This window comes from Pleurodeles waltl, chromosome 12, assembly GCF_031143425.1.
Source record: "Pleurodeles waltl isolate 20211129_DDA chromosome 12, aPleWal1.hap1.20221129, whole genome shotgun sequence".
Taxonomy (NCBI): Eukaryota; Metazoa; Chordata; class Amphibia; order Caudata; family Salamandridae; genus Pleurodeles; species Pleurodeles waltl.
Window position 1 is genome coordinate 336,188,761 of NC_090451.1, and position 12,440 is coordinate 336,201,200.

At 43.0% G+C, this 12,440-nt stretch overlaps 1 protein-coding gene across 1 annotated transcript in view; it reads left to right on the forward strand.

The window, feature by feature from the left end:
* The window catches only part of LOC138267494 (transcription initiation factor TFIID subunit 4-like), a 1,241,721-nt gene that overhangs the window by 369,313 nt on the left and 859,968 nt on the right, over positions 1–12,440 (forward strand). The window contains exon 9 of the mRNA XM_069216487.1: positions 8,383–8,497. Within this exon, the coding sequence (XP_069072588.1) occupies positions 8,383–8,497 (115 nt within the window). The remainder of the gene's footprint in view (positions 1–8,382; positions 8,498–12,440) is intronic.

Sequence of the window (12,440 nt, forward strand, 5' to 3'; positions counted from 1 at the left end):
TGGGAGAGGGGGCCTGCATACAGAGGCTGTAGGTGTCTCGGGAGAGGCCAAGATGGATGAGACCACACTGGACTCAGTCCGGCATCTGTGGAACCGCGTTGGCACTGTTGGTTGACTTCACCGCGGGTCGTGGACGTCGGGTGCAGTGGTCACTTCAGGTGTCTGGTTTCAGTGGTTGCTCATGCATACATGCAGTGCTTAATTTGTAAATAAAAACATGTCGGTGCCCAAAGCTCTGCTCTGAAAGACGCAGCTGATGCTATAAAAATATGCGTGCACAGAATACTGAGGCAGATTAATCCTGAAGCCTTCTTGGGCCTCTTTATTCCATTTACAGCCTCTCCCTGCCCCTTCAGCTCACTCTTGCAGCTTTCTGCTTTCTCCCCTTGTGCTGCTTTTTCATTTTTCTCTTCCTCCATCTTTCCCATAGTGTATTTTAATCGCAGTAAATGCTTGAGGCAGAAAAATAAGGTCCAGCCATCAAAAATAAGTGCTGGTGCCCCGCACCAGAAACCACTGGCTCAAATTAAGCACTGCATATATGCCTTACATGTGCCTGGATGCACCCTGCCTTAGGGGTGACTTACACCTGATGTGCAGTGCTAGGTGACCTGGCACACAGTGGTGTGTGACGGGTCGTGTTTTCAATTTAGGCTGCATCAACACACAAAGTGTGCAATGGCGGCACTGTGTGGGTTTAGTGAGAGGCCCCTGAGGGTGGCACAATTGGTGCAGCCCCCCTCAAAGACCTTTCTTAGTACCTCAGGCCCTAGATACCAGGGGTAACATTTGCTAGGGACTTAGGGCCAGATGTAGGAACCCAAAAATTAGCGAATCGGAAATAGCGACTCCTTGCGAATCACTATTTCCGACTTGCAAAACGAGATGCAAGTAAAAATCGCTATACCAAACAGCGATTCGGTGCGGAGTCGCACTGCAATTTGCGACCTCGCAATTTGCGAGGTCGCAAATTGCACAAGGGTGTGGTCCGGAGTCGCAAATTGCGACTGACTCGCAAATTGCACGCAGGTGCAAATAAATTGTTGAAAAACTCACTTCCTGGTTCTGAGTGATGACATCAGAACCAGGAAGTAACCCCATGAAACAGGGAGGAGCCTACCCAGCCCAAACTGCAGAGTCACACCCAGGTGAGAGGAGCTACAACAACAACAACAATGGCATCTCAGGACATGGAGACACCCAGTGCTGGCAGGAAACGAAAAATAAAGTTTTCAGAGAAGGAGTTGGAGGTGCTAACAGGGGAGTGCTGTCTGCACCATGATGTGTTGTTTGGAAAGGCAGCAATGAGTGTCCCTGACAGCCAAAAGAAAAAAATCTGGCAGGACATCCTCACCAAAATTAATGCAATTGGAGTCAGCCACCGCACAATAGATGAGGTCCGCAAAAGGTGGTACGACCTCCGCTCCAGGACCAAGGAAAGGGTGGCTGAGCGTATGAGGGAGATGCATGGCACTGGAGGAGGCCTATCTACAGTACCACCCCCTACAGACATCAAATCCATGGTGGAGACCACTCTGGAGCCGGAGGCAGTTCTTGGCATTGGAGACGTTGACAGTTCAGCACCAGGAACATCCAAAAGTAAGTACCAAAATTAACGTATTTACACCACCTTATGCACCATGCACACAGTACACATAAGCATGCACCTCCAGATTAGTTCCATTCCCATTTTGCAACCTATAGAACATTGCATTATGGGCAATGTAGTACAGTAGTCCAAATATAGAGAAGTTTTTATTCTGAGGCATCAAACATATGTGAGGCACTGACGGTGTTTCCCCTGTGACCCACAGGACTCCCACAAGGACCCACCAACAGTGCCACTGTGCAAGGAGAGGAACCAGCCACACACACACAAGAGGAGGCTGCCACAGAAACTGCTGGGGAGTGCATGACAACACCACCTGTCCAACATGCACCAGAGGACAGGAAGAGTCGACCACATAGGTCAGCTGGCTCTGTGCGTAGACGGCAACGCCCAATTCAGTCAGCGCGTGGGGAGGATGTCACCGACGAACAGTTGTTGGGACTGAAGGCATCCTTACTGCAATGTCACCTGCTGCAAAACAGACACATGCGGTTGATGAATCGTAACCTGACCAGACTGCAGAACACACTCTCCCAGGGTATTGCTAATGTGGACAACCAGTTCACTACTATGAACGCAAACATGGCAAACCTTACCTCTTCCATAGACAACTTGGTCAGGGAAATGGTGGCAGTCAAGGCACATGCAAGGCGCAAGGAGCGCAACACTGCTGCCAGTTTGGACAGACTAAGTGTATCAATAGGGCGCCTTGCTAGCACAACAACCTGCCTGTCAAGGCGCACAGTGAAGCTGCAGGTCGAACTTGGCCATTTTGCAGGTGATGTGGCAAGAGGACTTGGACGCGTCAGCCATGCAGTGGACCTGCTAGAGACCCGCCAGGCAGCAATGGGCATTCAAGATACCCCGCAGGATAGCGAGGAGATCTCCAGTGTCAGCAGTGTGTCTGCCACTGATGTACGAAACCAGCGGAGTAGCAGTGCCCGGCAAGGATCAGGGGACCAACCTGGATTGAGCCATGGTGGCCGTAGTCGCAGGAGGCTGTGAGCTACCAATATGTGTTGTGACAGGCACATGAACTAAATGTGTCAGACTATAATTTTTGCTTTCTTTATGCAGTTTAGTTGACTATAGTTTCCCCATTATATTCCTGAAATTAAAGGGATAATTTGTTTAACTACACAAATGGGCTATGTGTGTCTTACATTAGTGAATGTTCTCACGGTTGCCACGCACCTGCCAAAGTAGTGGGTTGCAATGTGGTTCCGTCTTTGTCTGCCCTCCATTGTGATGCTTCCATCCCCAGGCTGTTGATGTGGTAGCTCTTGCTCCTCATCCTCTGAATCTGTGTCATCAGAGGTGAGATATAGCCCACGTCTGGTGGCAATGTTGTGTAGGATGGCACGATTAGCAACGATCTTGCATGCTGTTTCCGGGGCATACTGGAGTGCTCCTCCACTTTTGTGCAGCCATCGGAATCGTGACTTCAACAAGCCGAACGTCCTCTCTATGACAGCTCTGGTCTGCCGATGTCCAATGTGTTATCACAGGGCTATTTAAAACCTTTTAGGAGCCACACTTAAACACTGACAGATATAAACATACACTCTTGCTCTCGTGTCTCTCTTGCTCTCTAAACACCTTATATCTTCCCATTATTTTTAGAAGGTCTGTCCAAGCACTTCTTCTCTGCAAACACTTCTCAACATCTTTAGGTTGCCCACATGCCAACTAGAGAGCAAACTTTTCTGCAGCAAATTGTTCATCTCTTACCTACCCAACAGTCTTCAATCGCTGTGACACACGTCATATTGTATTATTTATGTAGCACTTTCCATACCGCTTATAAGGTCTTAAGCACTATGAGTGGTCAGATTACACTGTTAATGTACTTCCAAACTCTGGACAGTTAGTGAAGCAGTCCGATTTCGGTCTGATTCCTCCTCACTGCTGGAGTGCTTGGCTGACAGGTTGTCTTTTTTTGGCCTGTACTCGCCAGTACCTTATAAATATCCTTCTCCAAACTCCCCACGTTCTAGGCGTTGGTGTATCCCACTGTTCCTGAATATGTATGCATCATGTGTACTCCCTGGATATTTAGCCACAATGTCAGTAATGACATTATAGGCGTCAAATACCACCTGGATGTTTAGTGAGTGGGTACATATCCTATTGCGGAACACATATTCCAGATTTGCAGGTGGGCAAATTGGTATGTCCCGTCCACACACCCTATTACATGGGGGAAGTTGGCAATTCTGTAGAAGTCAAACTTGGTGCTGTTAATTTCTGCCTCATTCCTGGGAAGGTATATATATCTGTACATGTGTGCGAGTATGGCATCTAAGAAACGTCTGAAGAATCTTGAGAGGGCACTTTGGGATACCCCACCTGCCACTGCAATCGCACCCTGATAGCTACCTGAGGCCAAGAAGTGCAGTGAGCATAGCACTTGCACTTGTGTGGTAATGGCGCAGCCGTACATTTTCTGGTGTTCTAGCTGAGGTTTCAGCAATTCAATGATCTCTAGGATAACTGCGCTGCTCAGTCTGTATTTATCATAAATCTCATCCTCAGTTTGGTGAAATAGTGTCTGCCTGGTTCGGTATATCCTCTCCTGTCTCCTCCTCCTCCTCCTCCTCTTCCTCCTCTTCCTCCTCCTCTTCCTCCTCTTCCTCCTCCTCCTCCTCCTCCTCCTCCTCTTCTGCTGGGCAGCCTGGACTCTCCTCCTCCATGCAATCACATATAGTGCAGCCATTTTGAGTAACCCATATGCCTTCTGGGTCTCCTTTTATACTTAAGTTCTGGTTACCACCTGTTCGGAATCAGTGGTAATCTGGGTGTGCAAAATAGGCTTTTTGCGACTAGTCGCAATTAGCGACTGGCTTGTGCATTCGGTTTGCGACTCGAAATTTGCTACTTCGTAATTGCAAGTCGCAAAATCAGGTCGCAATTTTTGCGAGTCGGTAATGGGTCGCATCGCTATTTGGTACTCCGAAATGGGATTTGTACATCCCATTTCGATTTTTGCGAGGTCGCGAATAGCGCTGTGACCCATTTGTGACTCGCAAAAGTATCCTACATCTGGCCCCTAGAGTGGTAGCTAAAGAGTTTGCCAAAAGTGGTGAAAGAGATCTACCACTGGGGACCTGGTTAGCAGGGACCCAGTACACTAAGTCAAAGCCACATCAGAAATCAGTCAAAAGGTGGCGGCTAACCATGCCAAAAAGGGTGCTTTCGTACAAAAGCTAACATTTTCAAGTCCTGATTTACCTAGGCTCTTCCATGTCAATGACAGACGCCATTATTTTCCTGAGGAGTCCTTACATCTTGTACATGCTGAAACGCATAACCACTTAAATGAGGCTACTTGATTGAAATTTAGAGGCACCATTACTGTAAATAATCCTTCTACCTTTGCAATTGAGATGCACATGTGACATAAACTATGTTGGGCCATTGAAATATGCAAGGGTTGTGAGGGAAATCTTGAATGTTCTTTAACTTTTGAATGCATGAATATTTGTTTAACTAAAGTAAATTGTCAAAAAAGGATAATTCAGTACATGACAATGTGCTCTATGTTGTTAATGCATTGGTAGCTATACTTGGCTAGTTTAAATGTAGGTATGAACGATAAATCTTTAATAATAGTGTTTACCACGTTATCAAGTTACAAGGTTTGTTCCTCTCTAAAAAAAACTTTTATATATATCATACATATGTGATCGATATGGCTCTTGCGGGATTACTTAGCTTCCTTGCTTGCAAGAGAAACAAGCATTTGCAATGCAGTGGGTCTTGCATTTGCTCGAGTTAGAGCTATTAGCGTTGTAAACTCCTAACCAGACTTTGTTGCCACATAAATTGAAAACGAAAAGTAATACAGTTTCACATAAGTGAGCCCATTCAAAGCACCACGGAATCAGTGTGAAAGAGCACACAAAAGGGAAAAGAAGTTTTCTGGAAGTCAAACGTATTGGCAAAAGTGCAATTAGCAATGTAACAGGGGCAATGTCCAAGGCGGTAAGTAAACCGCCCCAAGGAGGGACAAACACAAAGCAGTTAACTACAAATATAAATGATTTTTGAAGGGCAAGCCCATGAACGAATGATAGTGGGTAACTAAACCGCCCCAAGGAGGGACAAACATAAAGCAGTTAACTACAAATATAAATGATTTTTGAAGGGCAAGCCCATGAACGAATGATAGTGGTGGGTGTGGTTAAAATCCCAGATATATATTAAGACGTCGGAAAAGCAGCGCTTGCGCGCTGCTATGCTCGACCTAAAAATTATGGGGTTTATTTCGCCCTTGAAATGCCAGAGTGTTGCTTTTATTCTCTGGTATTTTGCCAATTGAACCAGGGTACTACACCATATGGTTGGGCACTGTCCTTAATATCAAATTTCTGTTAAATATACCAAATCTCTGCCAGTAACATGAGGGGCAACATGGGCCACATGTGCAATCCACCGTGCAATGCCCGATAATTGTTTTCAGAAATGCTTGTGCTTAGTTCTGTGTAGAACCACATGTCGTCTCACTAATAATTCAGAGATGCTTGTAGCAGTTTAGAGATCAGAAAAGTAATAATGGTGGCAGGGCTCCAAAAATATAGACACCCAGCACCAATGGCCCAAATAATGGTACTGGACAACCAGCACGTAACACCTGCACAACGTCAGAAATATATTTTAAACACCACGAAACAAACTGTATTCAGTGCCTGCCACCAAGACTATCCAACCCACTTGGCTTATCTGCTGACCTATTTGGTGATGTGCCTGTTCAGTGTTCCTTTCCCTGTATTTATTCTCTACATCCATATACTCAGTTTTCGACCTTCAGTTGAGGGGTTTACATTAGACGAAAAAATACTGATACTTCAAATCAGGTATTAGCGCTATTTCTGACAAGATATGTTATTCCATCTTTTTTTATTGACAGCAATGTCAATCCCTCTATATCCTTATGAAGCTGTAATTACCTTCCTGTATGAGTACCTATCTGTAGCAAGCTGTGCTTTGTAACAATGAAATAAATTACAAATACATTAGCAACCATTAACCACTTTCTCTTACCATTCATTATGTTCACTTTTAAACACTTAAGGCCCCACAACAAGTGGGCCACAAATTTCCAGTGCTTGCATCAAACCCCTGTGTAAACCTTTGCACAAGGATCAGAATTTCAAGCGATTGAGGATCTATCGCAGCTGGTTAATCCAGTGTACAAGAAAAACCACATCCACTGTATTTGTCCGGGTAATTTTCAGCGTTTCAAACATAACTAAACTTACTGGGTGGAAAACGGCCTAGAGGTACTGTGACTTGTGAAACTGAGTGTGATAGGCCCCGAGCTCCATGTTATGCTACCCTTCGCGGTTTAAACTGGGCTAGAATGTATTTATCGGACACACTAAATACCTCTTCTCCCAGTCTCACTGTTTATATGCCCCATCACCCACCTTGTACATGGGGCTTTATCTGGCGTTTGCCATTTCTAATGCCTCAACACTATCTATTGGTTGACGGATCTTACTAAGTTGTGTTTCTGTTGTGCCATTCTCTTGAAATCCGTTTCCCCAAAGCTGCTGATTCAAACCTACAAGTGCTAAGCAAGTATTTATATACAGATATAAACAAAGGCGTGCGAGTACGTGAAAAGTATGAATGACAATGCACAATTCTTATATATTTTCTGTGTAGAAGGCATTTGTGTGTGTTGATGGAGGTTTTCACATGGAAACTTTCATTATGTCCCTTCTCCACTGATCCGAAGCACAGTTTGATTGTGTCCCTATAGCCAGTATTTTTTTGCTTTTGCATGAACGCAATTTCCCGCTGTGCGATATTTAGAATTGCTGTGAGTTTTGCAATTACTGTTGCAGCTCCGTTTATCGATGTTGTAGTTGGGTGAAAGGGTCAGACTCTACAATGGTAATCATAATATTTAATCCTTTGCAGGCAGAAAAGATGGGAACAATCATACCTATCCAATAAAAATTGAAAAAAGCGAGATCGTGCTGCGAACAAAAGATAAAAAGTAGTCCACAAACCTGACGGAAAACAGCGAGCCTTGCATGTTTTCAGTACTTGGTCGCTGCGCTCGAGGAGGGCTAACCACTAATGTCAGCAAGCAGATTTTAACAGGCAAGCCCACGAACCAATGAAAGACACTGACGTGACATGGACGGGTCTCCAAGCCCTTTTCTAACTCCTAAAACGTCTCGCAAGCGAAACGCATACGCATACGCATGCGACGCAGGCTCGACCCTAAAAAAGTTGGTATACAGGACATGAAAGTTTTTAAACAAGGGCACAAGTTCTATAAATATTTTATGGCGTGGTTGGGTGTGACATTACTCTTGAAAATTCGATAATAAAATTCGATGATAAGTCAAGAAAAGTGCCTGTCGATTTTGTGTGTTGGATATAAATATAGCCTTAACAATTAAGCACCGATTGTGTGCCATTTCTCACTGACCTCGTGTTTGCGGCATGTAGCAGTTGTTTGATTACAGAGCTCTAAATGCCATGGATTCAGCTTTTGCCGTCAGTGTGTCTCATTCACTTTTCGACAAACTTACATTTTAGCAACCGTACATTGTTAGTGGATTTTTTTTATTTTAACTTTAAAAATATAAAGAATCGTTTGAAGTGTTTCTTTTTTATCCGAACTAACATTAAAAGAATACCGGCATTTGCTTTCACTTGCAATTTACAGACAGTTACATTTAGTTCCTGGACAGAAGGCTGCTTGACACAAATTGTTCAGGACAGTTCATAATAACATTGCTTGTGTTTTTCAGGCACAGCCGGGAAGACACCAACAATACATGCCAGCAGGAGTCCTGGGGGCTTTTGTGTTCAGGTCTCTGCAAATCAGAAAAACAAGCTGAATGACCCTGGAGGTGGTTCTTTCAGGTATAATTTTTTTTTTTTTTTTTAAGTACAGTAGATATAACACAAGAGGGCAGTGTTTTACAACGTTTCTCAGTCTTAAAAACTCTGCTATAGCTGGTTCATGTGCTAACAGCAAAGGACTTGTTTCAAGGGGAATGTAAAAACGTTATTTTAGTTTGAAACTGAAAATTTTCGTCCTTATTGCCTAATGTCTGTGCTCTGACTCTCAGTACGCAAGTAGCCATCGTCAAATTTAAGTTCAAAATGTTGTCGGATCTTCTTGCTGTATGCTTTAGAAGATTACTGCTGTTGAGCTGCGGGCATCGCTCCTGCAAGGCGCGAGAGGAATCTGTTTTTTGTAACAGTGTGGAAAACAACTTTTTTCTAATCTTTTGCTGCTGTCATCTTCTGCTTAGCCTTCCCTGGAGCAGGTTTTGAATTCCAAGTGGTTCTAACTGACTAGAATGAGCACCATCACAGTAGTCTACAGCGGTTCTTAAACCTTTGTCTTCCGTGGGACCCCAGTGAATCACTGTTCGTTACCGGGGGCCGCGACCTAAGCAGTTTCTGTGATATCAACCTCAGAACAATAGACACAACACAGAAAGAGTCTACATCAAACAAATGAACGCATTTTAAAATATTTTTTCCAAAACAAAACATGCATAAATCGAAAGTTTCATCGGAAGATTGAATTGGAGTTTATAAAAGGCCAAGCAAAATACTGTTTGTTAGAAGATATATTGCTTTTTTTTTTTTTGCTCCAGTGCATCCTTTCTTTTTGTAAGCGTTTGCCCGTGCTTCGTATGAGGCACCAGTTGTCCGCACTAGATTCCTTATTTTGTAGTACTGGCACTACTCCCTCAAATTAAGATGAGGACCAGCACTATTTTTGCAATCCATGTTTCAGATTTCTTCACATTTACAGAGCGTTTTATCATGTTCCTTTTTCATTTGTTCGTTTTTATGTGTTTATTCTTCATTATCCTGCTATTATTTAATTTTCTAAACAGCTGTGGACTTCCTGAGTAGGCGTCGCAGACCACAGGCTAAGAATCACTGGTCTACAAGGCTCTCACACCGAACGCTTTAATTACGTTGTCTTTTTGTATATCTCGGATGACTTAAAGCTGCTAGGATAATTAGTTGTTTTATGTTATGGTAAGATTCCAGTGTTGTATGTGGCCATCACAAAAATATAATACCTGTTTGCTGAAATATATGGGATTCACGAGCATTTTTTGAGCTGAAGATGATTGGATGGCATTTTGCGACGTTGCCAGGACTTTATAACAAACACTAACTTGACGACTTAAGCTCGGCGAATGTCCAAACAGGCTCAACATTGTATAAATATGGAACTAAGCATTTTATTTAAAAGTAAGGAAGGAACATGGATGCTGTAAGCATAGAACTACTTGGAGTAAATGAATGGAATGATTGAAATGAGAAGGAATGTTAAATGAAAATATTAATCAAAATCTCAATTCATCATGGAAAATTAAAATGTTATGTTGCAGTCGATCCTTGGGTCTTGCTAAATAAAATAAAATACGAACACCTGTTGCAGTTATTTTTGTTACTTGGGGAATCCGGAAGGGATCAGAGAAGGGATGGCAAAGAGAAGAGGGTGTTGTGTCAACAAAGGGTAGAGGAGTCCGTGAAAACCAGAGCATGAACCATCCTCTGAGTATGGATAGTAGCCCAGAGTTGCTTTCAATTCTCTTTTCTGTCTTTCAAATGAATTAGCTTTAGCGCACTTCATCAAATGTGCCATCATATTTCTGTTGCCTCTGCCAGTAGCACTTATTATGACAAACAGAAGTTAGAATGTTGTGTCAAAAGTGAGGGAGTACGTTATAAATTAATTATATTGCAGCACATTTACGTATATTCTAAATGACGCTATAATTCGGCACTATAGCTAAGATTTTCAATGCTCATTCTCCTAATGTGATGACTACTCCTGGAGTATTTTGTAGCGGACTATAGAGCCATTGGTGGTCAAAAGATATTAAGCGCACTACACATCTTTCTGAGGTTAGGTTGTTAATATGTTTAAATGTATTGATAGGAATGCTTTCACCTGAATTTCAATATTCATCCGAATATTTCAGAATCACATCCACCTTTACTCCTACAAGTAGCTTCTACACGGTATTTAGTGTAAAAACATAATTCTTGTGCTTTCGATTGTATTTGTCCACGCTGTGGACACCTCAAAGGTGAGCAGCTGGACAGTCAACATATATTTTGCCTTTTGGTGGCGCACAGGCCTGGGGACTTTTCAAAGCTTTGAATAAACATGTTAAATCGAAAGTCAGTTTAATCGGTGTGGTCAAGGGGAGTATCACACAGGTATCTCGCTGCACTTGTGTTTAAGGTTCTTAGAAATGTACGGTGACAAATTTGCGATTATTTGTGATGTCACACATTTGTCGAGAACATAGAATTTCATTATTTAAATTTTTACTTTTGATGTACACGCACTTTTATGGTCGTATAGGTTAAGTTGAGTTCCTAGAGCCTGCTTTTGTTTGTTGGTAATGGCGCAGAGGCACCTGTAATTCGTTTTACTTGTTAAAGTCGCAGTTATATTCAAAATTTTGGTAGGTTTTCTAGTGGATAGAAAATAGGTCTAAATGAGGACTGGCCAGTAGTCAGTAAGGTCAGTTTACTAGATTGGAAGATCCATAGAAGGGACTGTAACCACCTCCTCTTTGTTGGTCTCAGTGCATATGTTCCTGAGATAGACTTCTTTAGTAAGGTTAGCTGATTTATCCTTGGGCGGTATCGGAGGTAAGTAAGTGTAAGTGGTAAAGGAGCCAGTATGTGTAGAGGAGGAATATCTTGAAATGCCAATGTAAATGGTGATCTGCTTCATGGTGGCTAGACATGAAAGGATATAAGTCCAAGAGATTGGCCCATCAGTGTGCCAGTAGATGAGTAGGATTAAGATAAATATATGTGTCTTTGGTAGTAAACGGGACACGTCATGCCTAGCTGATGGTGGAGGTTGGTAGCAGGTGCTAGCTGTGAGGGGAGGTTGTCTGTCTTCTCTGATTTATTTTAGGAATTTGAAGGAGGGAAAGGGAGAGAATTATATTCTGGCATCTCATTGACATAACAACATGAGAAGTCATAACATTGAGCTGTAATTGGCATAAATACCTAAAAAATGGTTTAACGTTGTCATGAACAATCCATAGCAGATGGGATGACAAACTAACTGTAGGAAGTTGGCTCTGTATATGCTATCTCAAAGTGAAAGATAAGTGTGCACAGAGTCCAAGGGTTCCCCATAGAGGTTGATAGTGGCAAAATTAGATCATTCTAATGCTCTATTTTGTGGTAGTGTGGTCGAGCAGTAAGCTTATCAGAGGGTAGTGTTAAGCATTTGTTGTACACACACAAGCAATAAACGAGGAACACACACTCAAACACTTAACTCCAGGCCAATAGTTTTTATATAGAAAATATCTTTTCTTAATTTATTTTAGAACCACAAGATTCAAGATTTGAAGTAAATACATAAAATGCAAGGTACTCCACACAGGTAAGTAGGGAACTTTGAGTTAAAGCAGTAATATACACAGCATAGGTTAAAATGGCAATAAACTATTTTAAAAGTGTACACAGTGCAAAAATCAACAGTTCCTGGGGGAGGTAAGTATTGTTAGGTTTCTCAGGTAAGTAAAGCACTTACACCGTCAGTCTCCTGGATATAGGCAGCCCACCGTTGGGGGTTCAAGGCAACCCCAAAGTCACTGCACCAGCAACACATGGCCGGTCAGGTGCAGAGGTCAAAGGAGGGCCCAAAACACATAGGCACCTATGGAGAACAGGGGTGCTCCGGTTCCTATCTGCTGGCAGGTAAGTACCTGCGTCCTCGGGGAGCAGATCCGGGGGGGTTTGTAGAGCACTGGAGGGTACTCAAACAGGCACACATAACCCACCCTCAGCG